The sequence below is a fragment of the Physeter macrocephalus genome, chromosome 14 (genome assembly GCF_002837175.3).
Source record: "Physeter macrocephalus isolate SW-GA chromosome 14, ASM283717v5, whole genome shotgun sequence".
In the NCBI taxonomy this organism is placed as follows: domain Eukaryota; kingdom Metazoa; phylum Chordata; class Mammalia; order Artiodactyla; family Physeteridae; genus Physeter; species Physeter macrocephalus.
In genome coordinates this window covers 76,501,313-76,519,071 of record NC_041227.1, presented here as the reverse complement: position 1 = coordinate 76,519,071, position 17,759 = coordinate 76,501,313, and the positions used below count along the sequence as shown (strand labels likewise).

The 17,759-nt window shown below is 50.5% G+C and overlaps 1 protein-coding gene across 3 annotated transcripts in view; it reads left to right on the top strand.

The window, feature by feature from the left end:
• Positions 1 to 17,468, top strand: part of LMTK2 (lemur tyrosine kinase 2) — an 81,830-nt gene extending 64,362 nt beyond the window's left edge. For all 3 annotated transcript variants that reach the window (XM_024121007.2, XM_024120996.2, XM_024121017.3), the window contains 5 exons: positions 1,480 to 1,629; positions 2,898 to 5,877; positions 12,381 to 12,513; positions 12,758 to 13,000; positions 13,871 to 17,468. In XM_024121007.2, the coding sequence (XP_023976775.1) occupies positions 1,480 to 1,629; positions 2,898 to 5,877; positions 12,381 to 12,513; positions 12,758 to 13,000; positions 13,871 to 13,899 (3,535 nt within the window). In that variant the 3' untranslated portion in view covers positions 13,900 to 17,468. The remainder of the gene's footprint in view (positions 1 to 1,479; positions 1,630 to 2,897; positions 5,878 to 12,380; positions 12,514 to 12,757; positions 13,001 to 13,870) is intronic.
• The last annotated feature ends 291 nt before the right edge of the window (positions 17,469 to 17,759 follow it).

The following is a 17,759-nucleotide window of genomic DNA, read 5'->3' as shown; positions in this document are numbered from 1 at the left end:
AGAAAGGTAGTTACATCAGGGATTTGGAGAAAATAAGGCAGGTAGAGGTACGCGCCCAGGGTCAAACCAGCCTTGGTGCTGACAACACTCATTTTGCCCCTCATCATAGGCCACCTTTGTGGTCTTTAGCATTTTATGTAAACTTCCTATTTTCCTCCAGTCAAATAAATTGTTAATTCCCTAAAGTCGTTGACAGTGTCTTAAACTTCTTTGTATCCAAAACAGCCCTCTGCCCCTAGCAGTTCTGTGCCAGGGAAACTTCTCCCTTCTTGAATTGGATTGGGAGATTTGGGTCCTTTTATTTCCTTTGGTTGAAATGCCCTCTCCACTTAGATACTGAATATGTTGATTTTTCTCACTGATTTGTGAGATTACTATAAGGGAGTTTAACTCATACGTTATCTTGTGCTCTACCACGTCAAATAATAAACTTATTTACTCAAGCACGGCTCATTATTCACACAAGCATTCTGGTGGATATTGATCATAGTCACGGAAACCATCAACAGCCAAACCTGGCTGGACGTCAGAACCATGAGGGAGCTTTTTAAAGATGCAGCCACACCTGCATCCACCAACGAAGAGTCCTCGGGGTGGGTGGGGTGGGGAGGGTCCTAAGTACCAGCATCCGGATGACACGGACGGTCAGCCATGTTTGGGAGCCGTTGCGGAAAATAGACTGCAGTATGCGGCGGAAGTGGAGGTGGTGGGAGCGGAAGTGGAGGTGGTGGGAGCGGACGCAGGGGTCGCACAGAGGGAATGGAGAGGAAGCGTCCCTCTGGCTTCAGCCCCAGAGGCCGTTTCCACAGGGACAGCGCTGGGCGCGCGGGCGAGTGGGCCGGGTGCTGCGAAGGCTGGCCCAGCCTGTGGTGACCGCTGTGCACCTGCAGGTGGTGAGGGGCTCGGGCAGGTGGCCGCTTCTGGCAGAGTAGTGGGGGGCGCCCTTCCGAAGAGCGGAAAGCCCCGGATACTCAGGAATAGCTACAGCAAGGAACACACGGGGCAAACAGGGAAGGATTGTTCGTGTCAAGATTTCCGACGTTTACTGCTGTTGTGAATGGGATGTTTTTTCCCCACCAAAAATCTCAGAATTCAGTGTATTTACCTTGTACCTAGCTGTGTTGCTGAACTCTTAAAAGTCATCGTGATGATCTTTCTAATTTCTTGAAGTTTTAAGGTTGGCGTTCATATTCGCTTCTCCATGTAATTATGCCTCTTAGCTCCATCTCATATTTTTTTGCATTGGCCAAAATTCCTAAAGTAATATTCCATTAGTAAATCTGAGGAGGTATTCTTGTTGTGGTCCTCATTTTAATGGAAATGCCTGCTTTTTAAATCATGTTAAAGAGCTATCGTGAGTAACCTTTTCAGTAGACGCCTTGTGCTTGAAATTACTAGTGACTGTACAACTAAAAATGTAGGTGTTAAAACTCCGACATCCGAAGAGAGAAAGAAATAACCGTGTTCTTCTTTCCGCAGGTCCCTGGGTGTGACACTTTGGGAGCTTTTTGAGAATGCCGCTCAGCCTTATTCCAACCTTTCCAACGTAGAGGTTCTCAACCAGGTCATTCGAGAGAGAGACACAAAACTCCCAAAGCCCCAGCTGGAGCAGCCTTACTCTGACAGATGGTGGGTAACGTCATGTCACGTTCTTTTCAGAAGATAAGGAAATCCTGTCTGCATGGGTCTTAGTTATGTATTCTCTAATTTTGAACAGTAAATGTTATGAAAAGCAATCGTTTGTATATTATTCATGACTGATTTTAGAATTAACATCCATATTTTTAATGTAATGCTGTGTTTTAAAAATGTGTAGCACAAGCAGGAATTTATGTATTACATGCAAGAAGAAAAACTAATTAGAAAAGTCAATTCTAAGGGAATTTCCTGTTGTGGAATTATTTTTAAATGAGGCTGTTTGTTTCAGTGATACCCGACGTGCGAGAAGAGAGATGGTGGCATAGACATGATCATATTTAAATTGGCACATGAGACTCATTTGCATAATGTGTGTTGACATTTGCAAAACAAATTTACTTCTTATGATGCTCCAGACCAGTTCTTACTCGGTTTCCAATTAGGATCGGGCTCACCTGTGTCAAGGCCTCTGTCTGCGTCACCCTGGGCCCGGCTGATGTTGCCCCTGGAGCTCGGTGCCCCTCCGTGTGGCCATTGCTCAGCCCCCCGCCCCTACTTGCTAGAACTAACTCACCCAGAATAACTGGACGTTCAGGCTGTAAATTTAATACCATGACATCGTCTTTGTCTTCCCTTCCACTCACGGCTACAGTTTAAGGTGCTGGCCGTATTCAGCCAACCCTTCGAGGACCAGCTCCTGGTTGCCACCGTCTCTGGGCTTCTTTCTCTACTCTTTGCCTCCACCCTCAGCGCCTTTCATGACCCGAGGAAACCATGTGCTGCAGGAGATCATGATGTCACTTTTTATTGGGGGAATAATTAGAGATGAGTCACAACAGCATCTGTCTGTGTGAATTCTTGCAAAATAAAGTGAGTGAATCTCAGAACATTAGATACGTGCATCCTTTACTAAGCAGAATACCTATGGCAGTTGTGTTAAGAGGAGAGCATTTTAGAACTGTTTCTAAATTCGGTGGCTAAGTCCCTGGAAAACGCCAGAAGAACAGATGACAAAGCAAAAGAATTGCAGTGACACTGTGCAGTGTCCTGAGGACACAGAAGATTAGCCACATTTTCTCTGTCTCCGTTTGCCCTTTCACACTGAGATCACCGTCAGCTGAACTCCTTCAGGTGGTCGGCAGTGATTAAAGTGTCGAGGCTTCTGGGGTGTTGAGTTGGCCCGGGGGTCCTTGTGAGGTCTTTCCTTACTTTAAAACAATTTATCATCCGTCTGCTAATCACCTGTCTGTGTCGCTCAGGTATGAAGTCTTACAGTTCTGCTGGCTGTCACCAGACAAGAGGCCGGCGGCCGAGGACGTGCACAGACTGCTCACCTACCTGCGGATGCAAAGCCAGAGGGACCCGGAGGTCGACTTTGAGCAGCAGTGGAACGCACTCAAGCCAAACACAAACAGCAGAGATGCTGCAAGTAACGCCGCCTTCCCCATCCTCGACCACTTCGCCAGGGACCGGCTCGGTCGTGAGATGGAGGAGGTCCTCACCGTGACCGAAACCAGCCAGGGCCTGAGCTTCGAGTACGTCTGGGAGGCGGCCAAGCACGACCACTTCGAGGAGCGCGGCCGGGGCCCCCCGGACGAAGCCGTGTCCTACACCGGCATCTTCTTTGCCACCGAAGCGTTTGAGAGTCCACTCTCAGATCCCGGGCCCGGGAAGCAAGATGACAGTGTCCAGGATGTCCCCCTGCGGGCCCCCGGGGTAGTGCCCGTCTTTGATGCCCACAACCTTTCCGTCGGAAGCGACTATTACATCCAATTAGAAGAAAAAAGCGGTAGCAACTTGGAGCTGGATTACCCACCTGCAGTGCTCACAACGGAAATGGATAATCCAGAAAGGGTCGGTGACACAGCGTCCCAGCTTCTGACCCTCAGGAATGTCGAATTTGAGGAGACCAGTACAGATGAGGATTTCTTCCAGAACACTACAGACCCCAAGGATGCCAGGGTACCCGAGGATGTGCATGTTACCAAGGGTCCCGAGAGCCCTTTCGACAGTATATTTAATGATCTTGACAAATCAGAGGCTTTGCCCAGTCACCAAAAAATATTTGACCTAATGGAACTAAATGGAGTCCAAGCTGACTTTAAGCCGACCACCTTAAGCTCCAGTTTGGATGACCCCAGAGAGTCAGTAATTACACGCCACTTGGAGAAAGAGAAGACCCGTAAGCTTTTTGGCGGTGACCCTCTTTGCTTATCAGAAGACCTCGTGCACCGAGATGGTTTCGATCAGCTGGACGTTGAAGAATTGTCAGAAAACTTTTTATTTCTTCAAGAGAAGAACTTACTGAAAGACTCCTTGCCCAGCAAAGAACACGTAAATGATCTTCAAACAGAACTCAGAAATGCTGGTTTTCCTGAAACCATATTAGAAAGTCCCAGTAGAAACTCTCTAGATGCTGAGCTTAAGTTTGCTGAAAATAAACCAGGCTCTCCTTCGCTGCAGGAAAATGTCAGCGCGCAGGGCAGAGGCCCGGGCGTGGCGCCCAAGGACAACACTTGGGACGCGGCCTCGCCGCCTTGCCCGCAGGCGCAGGTACCTCCTACCTCGCTCGAAACAGAGGGGCCGCCTCACGATGTCCTTCCAGGTGTGTCCCTGAAGCAGGGCGGAGCCAAGCCCACGTGTTTGGATGTCGGTGTCCGTGAAGACGGTGTCTGCCGAGAGGTAAACCCAGACTCCGCGCCCGCCCCGGTGGACACAACTCCCACCGGCGACAGGTCCCGAGACCTGACTCCCCAGAGGGAGGGGGCCTTGGGACTGACCCAGAGCGACTCAGGCCTTGTCCACAGCACTTTTGCCAGTAAGGTGAGTATAGGGAACAGCCTTCCAGAACTGAGGCAGAACTTGCAAAGTCAACCACTTTTGGAAGACCACTGCCGTCGAGGCCTGCCCGAGAGAGCCCTGGAGGCCGCGGATGCTCTGAGTCAGCTGGGCCGTAAAGATGCTGCTACAGAGGAGCGGGGCTTGGTGTGTGCCCTCTCCTTGGCCTCTGCCAGTCAGGACAGCCTTCTAGAGGACAGCTTGTTGACGCCCATCCCGACTTCGGAGCAGTCCGTGGAAACCCCAGGCTCCCTGGACTCGGTGGATGTCGGGGAGGTTTTACTGGGCTCCTTAGGCCCTCACACGCCACAGAGACTCTTGCCCCCCGATAAGCCTGCGGACAGCGGCTACGAGACGGAGAACCTGGAGTCCCCTGAGTGGACGCTGCACCCGGCCCCCGACGGCGCCATAGCCCCCGACACAGGCTCAGCGGGCGACGGCGTTCGCGGGGGGCCACCTCCCAACCCCATCATCGTCGTCTCAGACGCAGCCGATGGCCACAGGGGTGCAGAAGTCACCTCTCAGACTTCTGCCGCTGGCTGCCAGGGCTCGTACCGCGACTCCGCTTACTTCTCAGACAATGACTCTGAGCCCGATAAGAAGTCGGAGGGGGTCCCGGGAGCCTCGGCGTCGGCCTTGGGAGCGGACCAGCCCCTGACTGAGCCAGGCGCCCCAGAGCAGAGTCCCAGCCCCCCGGACGGCTGCCTGGAAACCAGCAGCAGCCAGCCTGGCCAAAGGTGTCCCCCTGCTCCGCGGAACGCCAGTCCCCTGGAATCAAGAGAAGCGGGAGAACCAGCACCCGCTGGCGCTTCCAGACAGATGCGCCCCCCCGACAGCAGCGAGGCCGGCAGCCCCTCAAGTCTGCTGCACTCGGAGCTGAGCAGCGGGGATGACCTCGAGGCCCAGGAGGAGCCCCCCCACGACAGTTCCGGTGGAAGCACGCTGGCTTCCACCGGAACCGACACCAACGGACTCCTGGCGTTTGCAGATGCCCCCCTCCGCCCTGGCGGCCCAGCAGCCCCGATGGTGGAGAAGGCCTTGCGCGGCCACTCCGAGGGCCCCAAGCTGAAGGAGCCAGACGTCGAAGGGAAGTACCTGGGGAAACTCGGCGTGCCAGGGGTGCTCGACCTCACCGAGGACGGAATCGACGCGGATGAGGAGGACGAAAACAGCGACGACTCGGACGAGGACCTGCGGGCCTTCACCCTGCACAGCCTCAGCTCCGAGTCGGAGGACGAGGTGGAGCACCTAGTGCCTGTGGTCCTCAGCTGTGAGGACGGCCGCCGCCTGCGGAGCCTGCTGAAACCCTCGGCCTCCGCGGACCAGCCGCCCGACGACTGGAAGAAAGAGAAGAAGGCCGTGACGTTTTTCGATGATGTCACAGTCTATCTCTTTGACCAGGTATCTGTTGTCTGTCACCTCCAGGTTGTCCTGTTAGAGAATTCCGGAACGTGTTAGGGGAACGAGCGTGCTTGGTTTTTCTGATTGCCGTTTCGAGGCCACGGGTTGTTTTGTGATTACTCAGAAAAAGGAATTTGGGGTTGGCTATAGTGTCAGTTCCAAGAACACGCAGAAATGGGGTTTGCACTGGGAACTCCTGTTACGTTACAGGAAGAAGATCGGCATGCTCTTCCTGGGTGTCCTGGCAGAGTCCTGCTGAAGTTGCTTCCCCTTTCCAGACCAGATTCTTATACTCTGACAGTCGGAAGTAATGCCCAGCATGCAGGTGCTGCTCGAACAGTCCAAGGCTCACACGTAGCCCTGGAGACCCCGACCAGCGGCCCTGCCTGTGGAATGGGGACGGCGACGGGGCAGCAGGACAGGGTCTGTGGCCCTCCCAGCCAGGGGCTGGCCCTGCCCTCCTCCCTGCGGTTGGGCAGGCTGCCTGCTGTCACCACTCAGGGGGCCAGCCTTCGGCTTCTTTAAAAATGAGGCAGCCTAGGGCTTCCCTGGTGGCTCAGTGGTTGAAAGTCCGCCTGCCGATGCAGGGGACACGGGTTCGTGCCCCGGTGCGGGAAGATCCCACATGCCGCGGAGCGGCTGGGCCCGTGAGCCATGGCCGCTGAGCCTGCGCGTCCGGAGCTGTGCTCCCCAACGGGAGAGGCCACAACAGTGAGAGGCCCGCGTACCGCAAAAAAAAAAAAAAAAAAAAAAAAAAAGAAAGAAAGAAAAAAAATGAGGCAGCCTACAATTCAAGCTTTTTGTTTGTTTGTTTTTTTAAGTGTTCTTTGTTGACTAGTCTTTGTAGCCCTTGAATTTGCTTCTTGAATCAGCTGGATTGTAAGTGAAGCTCCCGTTCTAGAAGGCGTGGGAGTCCTTGTTGATTTCTTCTTGGATCTGCTTGCCCTCCCTGTGTATTTAGTCCTTGGAACCGGGACCTTGGTATCTCAGCCTCTCGTTCAGCATTGGGCCTCCTGGGCCCCACACTTGAGGCTCTGCCCACACCCATGGGGGTCCTGGGTGCTGCCCCGCCTCTTCCCTGGGGGCTGGGTGTGCTTTCAGTTGCTCGTTACTTTACGCTTTGTCGCTTCTGTGTGTTCTCTTTCTACGGTGTCGCTCAAAAAAATTTGAACTGTGGCATGTGGGGCAGGGAGGGTAGAGGTAGGTAAGTGTTTGGGAAAAGAAAAAGTAGACTCCTGGCCCCAACCTCAGTTCATCAGATCTGTGAGAGGGGCCTGGAGGCTTATACACATCCCAGCTTCAGAACCTGAGGGCCCAGGGAGCCTAGGAAACTGGTTTGCCATTGTTTTACTGAGAGTGGAAGAGAGAAGGGATCACCTGGCCCCAGATTTTGTGTTTTGTTATCAGTCGTTCGAATTCACGTATCCCTTTCTTCACCTTCTCTGTGAACGTGAATTGTACGAGACTTCACCACAGAGCAGACGATCTGTAGGTGGGATAGAAAGAGATACAAAGTGTGTGCCGCGAGCAGTGTGGGTGAGGGCTGGGGAAGATGTCTGGGGGTCTAGTTGCAGCAGAGGAATGGACTCAGCTCCCGTGGAAGCCCCCGCCTGGGCTACAGAAGGGCTGCACTCGTGTGATGTCTTTGGGTGGAGGGGAGGTGATGTTTTGGTGGCTTCAGAAGACAGGGCAGGATTGCATAAGATGGAGATTCAAGGCATGAGAACGAAGGTACAGAAGTCAAGTGTAAGACGTGCTTAATAGATGTGAGATTTGAGAAAGCTTAGTGTCGTAGAGAAAGTTGGAAAGTGGGTGAAGTCCAGAATGAAGTCCTGAAAATGTTTCTTTCTGTGATCTCTAGTTAGTTTTCTCATGCGTTCCATGCAGTTTCCTTGGAGTAAGAACTACCTGCTGGTTCAGGCTGATGGCTGGTAGATTTTCTTCTGCTCTTAACTGTGCAGCTTAATGAGCTGGTTTTGAAGTAGTTTCGTTTTTGAGTAGTTTCAGTACCTTAACTCCTTAGTTTTCACTAAGCACTCCTGGGTTTTGGCAGCTCTGTGTCTTGGTTATTTCACTGTTGGTTCAGCAGATGCTTGGTGAACACTTACTGTATGTAAAGCAACTTTCTCGTGAAATCACGGCCCAGTGAGTGAGCGGTCTGGGTGCCGGCACTTCACGCGCAGCGTCTCCTTAGCTTCCCCACACATGGGTGGTCTCCCATGTGCCTTTCATGGGCCCTAAATGAGCCTGGCAGGGTGTTTGACCCTCAGCTCTCACACTGCCCCTTCCGGATGCACAGTGTTCTCAAGGCCAAAACGGTGGACAGTGATGCTTGCAATTAACGGGACGCGTGGTTGCCCTCCAGCCTGTCACAGGGCAGATGAGCTCCGAGCTCAGTCCCATGCATCACAGCGCTGGTCATTGGAACGACGGGGCCGGGACTCAGCAGTGTGGCCTTGGAGCCGTGTAGAGCCACGCTTGGGACACCCGGGTCGTAGTCTTACAGCCAGGAGTCCCCAGAGATGTGAGGTGGACTGCCTGTCCTGGGGCAGACGGGGAGCCTGGGGGCCTGTGTGCTGCTTTTCTATACTCACAAAAATATTCTACTGGGATTTTGATGGGAGTCGCATAAAATCCATAGATCAGTTTGGGGAGAATTGACATTTTTACTATGTTGAGGCTTTCAGCTCATGAACACAGTGTGTCTCTCCATTTATTCAGTTCTTCTTAGTGTTTTGCAGTTTTCAGCAGACAGATCCTCTGCGTGTTTTGTTAGATTTATACCTAAGTATTTCATTTCTTGGGGAGCTAATTTAAAAGGTAATTTTAAAATTTTCGTTTCCATTTGCTCCTTGCCAGTATATAGAAACGTGACTGACTTTTTTCTTAATTAATTAATTAATTAATTAATTTTTTAGTTTTGGCTGCGTTGGGTCTTCATTGCTGCGTGCGGGTTTTCTCTAGTTGTGGTGAGCAGGGGCTACTCTTAGATGTGGTGTGCGGTCTTCTCATTGTGGTGGCTTCTCTTGTTTCAGAGCACGGGTTCTAGGCACGCGGGCTTCAGTAGTTGTGGCACACGGGCTCAGTAGTTGTGGCTCGCGGGCTCTAGAGCGCAGGCTCAGTAGTTGTGGCACACGGGCTTAGTTGTTCCGCGGCATGTGGGATCTTCCCGGACCAGGGCTCAAGCCCGTGTCCCCTGCATTGGCAGGCGGATTCTTAACCACTGAGCCACCAGGGAAGGTCCCTCAACACATTTTCTGATTTTCCTTGAGACTTTTCCTTTGACCCACAGATTATTTATAAAAAATATTGTTTAATTTCCAAGGGTTGGAGATTTTTTTTTTTTAACCTTTCTGCCACTGATTTCTAGTGTAATTCCATTTTGGTCAGAGAACATATTTTGTAGGGTTTCAACTCCTTTAAATGTGTTGTTTTGCTGTAGAGCCAGGATATGGTCTATCTTGGTGAATGTTCCATGTGCACCTGAAAGAGTGTGTATTTTGCTTCTGGTGGGTGGATTGCTCTATAAATGTCAGATGCAGTTGGTTGTTCATTTCTTCTGTATTGTTGCTGATTTTTCTGTCTACTTGTTCTGTCTATTACTGAGAGAGAAGTGTTGAGGTCTCCGGCTATAATTATGGATTTGTCTGTTTCTCTTTTCATTTCTGTCAGTTTTTGCTTTATCTGTTTTGTAGTTCTGTTGTTAGCTTCATACACATTTAAGATTATTATATCTTCTCGGTGAATTGACCTTTTGTCATATGATGTCATTCTTTATTCCTTTCTCTGATATTCATAAAGCTACTGCGGCTTTCTTTTGGGTAGTATTTGTATGATGTCTCTTTTTTCATCCTTATACGTACCTGCATCCCTATACTTGATAGTAGTTTCTTGTGGATAGCACATAGGTGGTTTTAAAAATCTATTCTGAAACTTTTTGTCTTTTAATTGGTATTTTATGCCACTTACATTTAATAGAATTATTTGTATTTGGATTTAGGTGCACCATTTTATTCAGTGTTTCTGTTTGTTCCTCTGGTTATTATTTCTTTTCTTCCTCTTTTTGCTTTCTTTTGGGTAATTTGAACAATTTTTAGAATTACCTTTTATCTATTGCATTTCTTTTGTACCTCCTTAATGGGGACTAATAGGAGACACGGTGGTTTAGAAAAAAGTCTTTTTTTGTGTGTGTGTGTGTGTTACGCGGTCCTCTCACTGTTGTGGCCTCTCCCGTTGTGGGGCACAGGCTCCGGACACGCAGGCTCAGCGACCATGGCTCACGGGCCCAGCCGCTCCGCGGCATGTGGGATCTTCCCGGACCAGGGCACGAACCCGCATCCCCTGCATCGGCAGGCGGACTCTCAACGACTGCGCCACCAGGGAAGCCCTGCATTTCTTACTATATGTCTTCTCTTAGTGTAGTTTTTGGAGTGGTTCTTGGGATTACAATGTACATACTTAACTTTTCACAGCCTCCTTAGAATCAGTGTTTTACCATTTCAAGTGGAATATAAGAACCCCTGTACCCTGTGGGCCCTTCATCCCCCCCTACCCCTTTTCTTCAGGTTGTCTGATGTGTCATGTGTTTATTCATCAAAAATCCCATCACACAGTGCTCTATGCTTTACTTCTAGTCATCAAACATGTTTTAAGAAACTGAAGAGCAGAGGAATAGGATTATATTCACTCAGATAGTTACTACTTTTCTTTTTTCATTTCTGATGTTCCAGGTTCCTTTTTATTATCATTTCCCTTCTGTTTGAAGAAGTTTGTGTGGCCTTTTTTTTTTTTTTAACAAATTCTCTTAGTTTTTCTTCATCTGAGAGTGTCTTTATTTTACACTCATTTCTTAAGGATATTTTCTCTGAACGTAGATATCTGAGGTGATAGTTCTTTTCTTTCAGCATTGTCCCTGGCTGCTTTCTGGAGTTTTTGTCTTTGTGTTTGGTTTTCAGTAGTATGATTATGGATTTCTGGATTACAGGCATGGATTTCTTTGTATTTATCTCATTTTAAGTTTGCAAAGCTTCCTGAACCTGTAGTTTTATGTCTTTCACCAGATTTGAGAAGTTTTCAGCCATTGTTTCTTCTTTTCTTCTTCACCACACTCTGTCTCTCTGTTTCTGGGACTCCAGCGTTACACCTTTTGGTAATATCCTAGTATATAGGCCCTGAGGCTCTGTTCTTTTCTTTCCCTCCAGTGTTTGCTTTTGCTGTTGTTCAGATTGGATCATTTCTGTTGATCTACTTCACATTAACTTATTCTGTCCTCTCTCATGTCCATCCTGCTATTGAGCCCACCCAGTGAGCTTTAAAATTTTGGTTATTGTATTTTTCTGTTCCGAAATCCGCAACTCATTATTTTTATCTATTCTTTTGCTGAGACTTTTCCATTCATTTCCAGTGTGTTTTCCCATACTTTGTAAGAGCATATTTATAATAGTCTTTCTCAGGTAATTCCAACATCTAATAAGGACATCTTGGCATTGGCATCTGTTGATTGTTTTTTCTCCTGGGAATTGAGGTTTTCCTTATTCTTTGTTTGCTGAGAAATTTTAGATTGTACCCTTGTTATTTTTTCCAATTCTGTGCCTTGTTTAGATTCTATGGAGAATGTTGATATTTTCTTCTTAGAAGGCGTTGACCCAGTTGGGTTCAGGTCACAAGTTCCAACCAGCCTTCTGGGGATTCGGGTCCCCTTCAAACCTTTGTTGTGCTGTTTGAACCTGTCCTGTGCTTGTGCCACCCCCTGGCCAGACTGGACCTTGGCAGTGGTCTCCCTGAAATTCAGTTCTCAACGCTTTGGTGTGCTGTTTAGGGTCAGATCTACCCTGAGCAGCTGGGGGTAAGCCGGGAGCTCTTAAACAACTTGATGGGATCTCTTTTCTGAGCTCCCCCCTCCCTGGGCTGTCCAGTGTCTTGGCCCCTCTCTTCTTGGTCCTCTGGACAGAAGGCTGGGCTTTGGGTTACCACAGTACGCTGTGCAGCGGGAGGACAGAGAGGGAAAAGGCGTGTGGGTTCTCCAGGCAGAGAGGAAGCTCACAGCCCTCAGAATTACAGGTGCCTGCCACCCCTGCTGCTGTCACCCAGGATTGCTTGGGCTGGGAGCAAGAGAACAGGGGGAAAAAGGCAAACCCCTGGAATTTCCTCTCCTCTTTCTAAGCATCAGAAGACCCCCCTCCCTTCCTGCATCTGGAGCCAGAACCCAAGTGGCGGGGGTTGGGTGGAGGGGTGGGGTTGGTTCACCGCTGGCTTGGTGTCCTTTGACTCCAGCGCTCTTCCCTAACCTGCCTGCTGCGTCTCCTCCTCCGAGGTCTCCCGTGGCCGCTTTGTGTGTCTGCCCAGGATTTAGAGCCCGTTCCACGGGAGAGATGGGGCAGGGACTCCTGGCCCACCTTCCCCAGGGGTGGGAGGGACAGGTCACGAATGGTCAGCGAGGGCCCCTGCCCCAGGGCTCCTGAGAGCAGGCGCTGGCTGATGGGAGCTTATGTCGGGCTTTTCAGGAGACGCCGACCAAAGAGCTGGGCCGCTGCGGAGGAGAGGCCTGCGGGCCGGAGCTGAGCAGCCCCGCACCACCGTCAGGCTCCCCCTGCCCGAGCAGGTGCATGAATTCCGAAAGTTCCACTGATGAAGAAGGTATCTCATTGGCAGGTTTAAAAAGCAGCTAAACATGAGTGTGATGTGAGCTGTTTCTGAGGATGACTTCGCATGTCGCTTTCAAAGACCCCCCTCTGACCCCGGGGTGCAGGGGTGGGCATCTCTGCCGTCTGCGCCCAGGGCGGTCTGGGCCCCTCTGAGCCCACCTGGACGCCTGCACTGCCCTCTCTGTTCCTTAAAACGAAGTCATGAAAGGAGAGTTACTTTCATTTCTTACTTCCAGGTGGAGGCTTTGAATGGGACGATGACTTCTCCCCGGACCCTTTTATGTCAAAGACAACGAGTCACCTCCTCCGCTCCAGACCTTCCCTTCAGACGTCCAAGTACTTCTCCCCGCCGCCACCGCCGCGGAGCACGGAGCCCAGCTGGCCTCACGGGGCGCCCTACTCCAGGTTCTCCATCACGCCCGCCAGCATCGCCAGCTTCTCTCTCACGCACCTCACAGACTCGGACATGGAGCAGGGAGGTGAGGAGGGTGTGGAGCCAGGGGAGGGGATGCTCTCCCGGTGTTGGCAGAGAAGCTCGTACAAATCTTTACGAGGAGCTCACAGCCTTGACAGTGTGCTCCGGGGCCTCGTCCCCCACTTCCGGGCTCCGTCTCTGCCCTGCTGGGCCCGCTGGTCCTGGGGCTGCTCCGCCATCTTTCTTCTCTTTTTTCCCTTTTTTCTGTTAGCCCCCAACCCCCATCTCTCCTTCTTTCCCCCAGAGAGGAGTGGCTCCTCAGAAAGCTCATGCTCTAAAGAACACTTGGCCCTGACTTCGGGCTTGAACCCATATGCACTCTGGCCCTACCCTGGGAATATTGATTTTGCCATTAGGTCCTAGTCTTCGTGTGCCACCAGAAGGCCGGGGGGAGAGGTCACGGGCCGAGCGCATTTGAAGTAGTGGTATCTGAACATATGGATCCTTTTTTCCCCACAGCTAGATTGAAGATAAACGTTAATAGGTACACTTTTTTGATGTGAAGTTTGCAGATCAAATAATAACTGCAAAATATACAGGCTTTTATTTGTGTTTGTCCTGGGTTTAATTGTGCCGATTAGATAACGCCCATGACCTAATGGTCTGTCGGGGGCAGATGTGTGGGGCTCAGAGCCAGTTCTCTCCCACGCCCAAAGCATTGGCATTGAGCAGCGTGTGAGCCGCGCAGATGTGTCTGCGAGAGAGCCTGGCAGGTGCTGCTGTCGCAGGAAGCGGCGAGCGGCCGGGCAGGTGGCCGAGAGCCACACTTCTAGCTTCAGTTCCTCTTTCTGCAGCGAAGCTCAGACGCCGTCCACACTGTTTTTATCTGTGACGATCGTTTTAAAACACAGCTTTGCTTGCTCTCTCCTCGTAGGAAGCAGCGAAGACGGGGAGAAAGATTAGGTGATGCTGAGGCACCTTGGGCCCAGGCGGCTCCCCGGCGGCGGCGTTCCCGGCTGCCCGGTGGCGCCTACTCGACAGCTGCTGACACGGGACGGGGAGGAGGACTCAGGAGGCCGAGGGAACGGCGCCGCGGGACGCCCGGCCCAGGCGTGTCTCCCAGCTCGTCCAGAGCTACTTGCTGCCCTCGCCACCCTGCCCGCTGGAAGGGCCCGCGCTCCTGCCGTCCGCGGGGAGCCCGAGCCTGGCCGGCGTGCGGGGCTGTCGTCTCCGGGCGGTTTCTGGTTCCCACGTGGGGTGTTCTCCGCGTCCGCACCTGTGCATCCCGTCCCTGCACAGGCCCCCGAGGACCGCGATGGGAATTGGCACCAGTGAGCCATATTTATTGTTTTTAAAGAAATCACTAGTTGCTTTCTGTAATTGCACTGTGGATAAATGTCCTGAGAGTCCCTGATATTGTACAGAACCTTAAATTATTCAAGGAAAATAAGGCAGGTCAAGCTGGTGCTATCCACTAGTTTGATTTTTTTTTCTTCTGTTTTACAGTTTGTTTGCATGGTACTTGTAAAGCTTAAGTATTTCGAGTGTTATGCTGTCTTTAGAAATTGTTGGAATTGTACATATGGTACTCTTTCGTAAATGATAAATGATTCTGAATGTTAGTGTTTTATGTTCTTATAGGAAATATTTTTGATGAGTCCAAGAAGACTGCTCTGTTTTGCTGATTGAATGAAACACATTTCTGTCTGTTCTCTCTAAGGTGGTATTTTCCCTGTTGCAGTTGAGGCTTCTCTGAGGGGCTGACGGGTCTTGCAGCCCCTCTGTGTGATTCTCCCACCCACCTCTCCCCCACCTTTTAAAAAACCCTTTTGGTAAAAATCGACAGGTGGTTCCCAGAGCTCGGCTTGGTTGGAACATCCAGGTCCCCCCGTTGTCCCCAGGGGCCACGAGGCCTCCTCCCAGCTGGGCCCCAAGTCGCTTCCCCTCAGAGCCGGCTCTTCTGCTTGGTTTCTAGAAGCGCAGACGGCGGTGGCTTCGGGGCCCTTGTGTGGTCACTCCTTCCTTCAGGAGCATAGAAGCTGCTCCACAGCGGGCCCTGGGGGCCGAGGACGGTTTGAGTTCATTCTGTCTGTGCCCTTGAGGTGTTGAGCGTCTCATAGCCCCCAGAGCCAGTCCGGATCATGTCCCGTCCACGTGTGGCTGGTCTCTGTAACCGAGGTGATACACTGCGTCCCGCAGCCGTGAGGACGACGGAGGAGCCTCCACAGCCAGCACGTCCTCCTGGTCGGGCCCTCGGGCAGCCCGAGTGGCCGTCGCCCCCAGACGCCGCCCCGGGCTCATCTGCACTGACCCTCCCCTTCTGCGTTAGGCCCCCGGTTCTCCCCTTGCTCTGAAAGGACCGAGTGTGTCCAGTGCGGCCCCGTGATGTTGGCAGGTGTCGGGTGTTGGTGATAAAAAGCTGACCTCGCTCTGCGGCCCCCGAGGTCTGCGCTGCCGGCAGCGTGGCCGCCAGTGTGTACGGGTGGGGCCTTGGGGCTGGGTCCCCGCACACCGGCCCCTCACCCCAGGGCTGTCCGGCGCTGACATGCTTTCCCGACTTGAGCGAGAGGCCGGATGACCCTCCAGGCCTGCCTGGGGCTGCAGGACGTCGGTCACGGGAACTCGGGGACCCGATGCAGGTGTGTGCGCTGGCTGGAGTTGACGTAGTCAGTTGTGACCTACGTTACCAGTTCTGGCTCGCCCCCTTTTTATACTAGCAATGACTTTCCAGAGCGGCAGGGGCGCCCTTCCCCTCCCGCGGTGTGAGCACAGAGCACTGCCAGAGCTGGACCCTGGGACGTGCAAGTTGAAAACACAGTTAACAGGGCATTAGGAGGTGATTTTGCCAAAACTGTCATAACTCTCAACTTCTTGCTCTGGAGACTTCCAGAGTTTCCTGAGTTTTTACATCTACCAGTCTTGGTTAAAAGAAAAATGAGAGGCAGTTATACTCGTTTTTTTTTTCATTTACAGGTTCAAGGAGTTCAGATCTTAACACTAAAATCAAGTAGATCCATAGACTAGATAGTCTTCTTATACAGTCAGCCTGTGGTAAATTTCTTGATGCTTTGGGGCTGTACATTTTTCACTATGATTAAGGAGATTTTTAACAACATAATTCCCATTTTAATTTATTTTAAGGTCTACATCACTCTGATAATGAATTGCCAAAAACATTTTATACGGGGAGCCAGGGGTGGGGCTGGGCTGGAGTAGTAGGTGTCAGTGTGGTGTCGCATGGTCAGGAAGATTTTATATTTATAATAAACATGGGAATTAACATGTTCTTTTGAAATCTCAAGCAATACACAGGAAATTATGTAGATTAAAATTTTCTGCCCATTTTTGAAATGTCAGCATGTGCTTTGTTGTTCCAGTTTTCTTTTCACTCGGTTACCAGTAGTGGGTTTTTAAACCGCTTTTGTTCTAATAAGTTACACAGTGAAATAATATCAGTGGAATTCCGTAGATAATGTGGGTGAGGTTTGTCATACCTGGTTCACAACGATATTTCCTGGCCTCCTTTGGGATCTGTCTTACTTTGGTGGAGTTTACGTATCTTAAGTCCTACCATAAAAATAATCTAACCTTCATCTCCTTCCTAGCTAGGTGTTAATTTGTGTTATCAAAGGACTTGGTCATAAGCCAGTAAGAGCAATGTAGAAAAAGTGCTCCCCCAAAATCCTTCTGAAACTTGGACTGTGCCTCTGGGTAAGAAGCCATTCATCTTAAGGGTGAAGAAGCTCCAGGAAGCTGAATGGAGAACAGAGTATCTGTTCTATTTTTGAGTGTACAGGCGATTGTTTCTATGAAAATGGGTTTATCTAAGAAAGGTCTTTGTATGTCTTGCTGCCCTGAAACCCCGTTCGAAGCCTCCTTCTTTTATTAACACTTTCCACAGGGTGTTCGTGGGGTTAATGACTTTCTGTACGTTTGTCCTGAGGGCCCAGGTGCAAGGGAGGCAGCTCCTGGTTTTGCTCTACTCAGCCCGTCATCTGAAAATTCCAGAAGCGAACCAAGTGTGAGGCTGGAGCTGCCGGGCTTCAGTTACGAGGGGCTTCAAAATATTAGCCTTAGGAGAAGTAGCCTTAAAATGAGAATGGGTGTACACAGTTACTTCAGGTGTAAGTCTCAAAAACAATGTTCCTAAGCAGTAACGGGGTTGGCCCAAGCTTTGTCTATCAAAAAGGAAGACTCTCTTTAGTATATGTAAATTAATTCTTAAAAGATGTGTGGACAGTATTGAATCGCCAGCAACCTGTGATTTGAATGGCTGGAACATGGTTGAGTTCAAGTTGGCACGGGCATAGATGGACGGTAACAGCGGCCCGCTGTGAGTATCCACTGCTTCATTCCAGCCGCAAATGAGGACGCATCGGGCCATCCCACCTCCGAGGTCTCCCTGTTGTGCTGTAACACAGTTGTAAGAGGTTCACGGCAATATAATAGTTAATGAACTTTCAGTTTAAATCGTGTACATTTTTAAATTGTAAGATTTTTACTGTATATTGATGCATAGTGTGATTCAATAAACTGCTTGTAATTTAAAAACTATTTAATATTCAAAATAAATATAGTTATATATTTATAGATTCTGTTACCGCATTGATTCTGTGTGTTTTCCACGGTTTAAGGCCTGGGGTGGGCGGTCTGGCACTGCCCCACTGTGGGTGCCTGGAGCCTGCAGCCCTGGGTCACTCACTGCCCTGGTCTCTAGAGATGAGATGCCCTTTTCTGTGACAGACCTAAACCCCACTCTCCTGAGAGCACGAAGATTTGCATAATCACCGGAAAACTAGCATGGACTGTTTGCGCTGCCATAA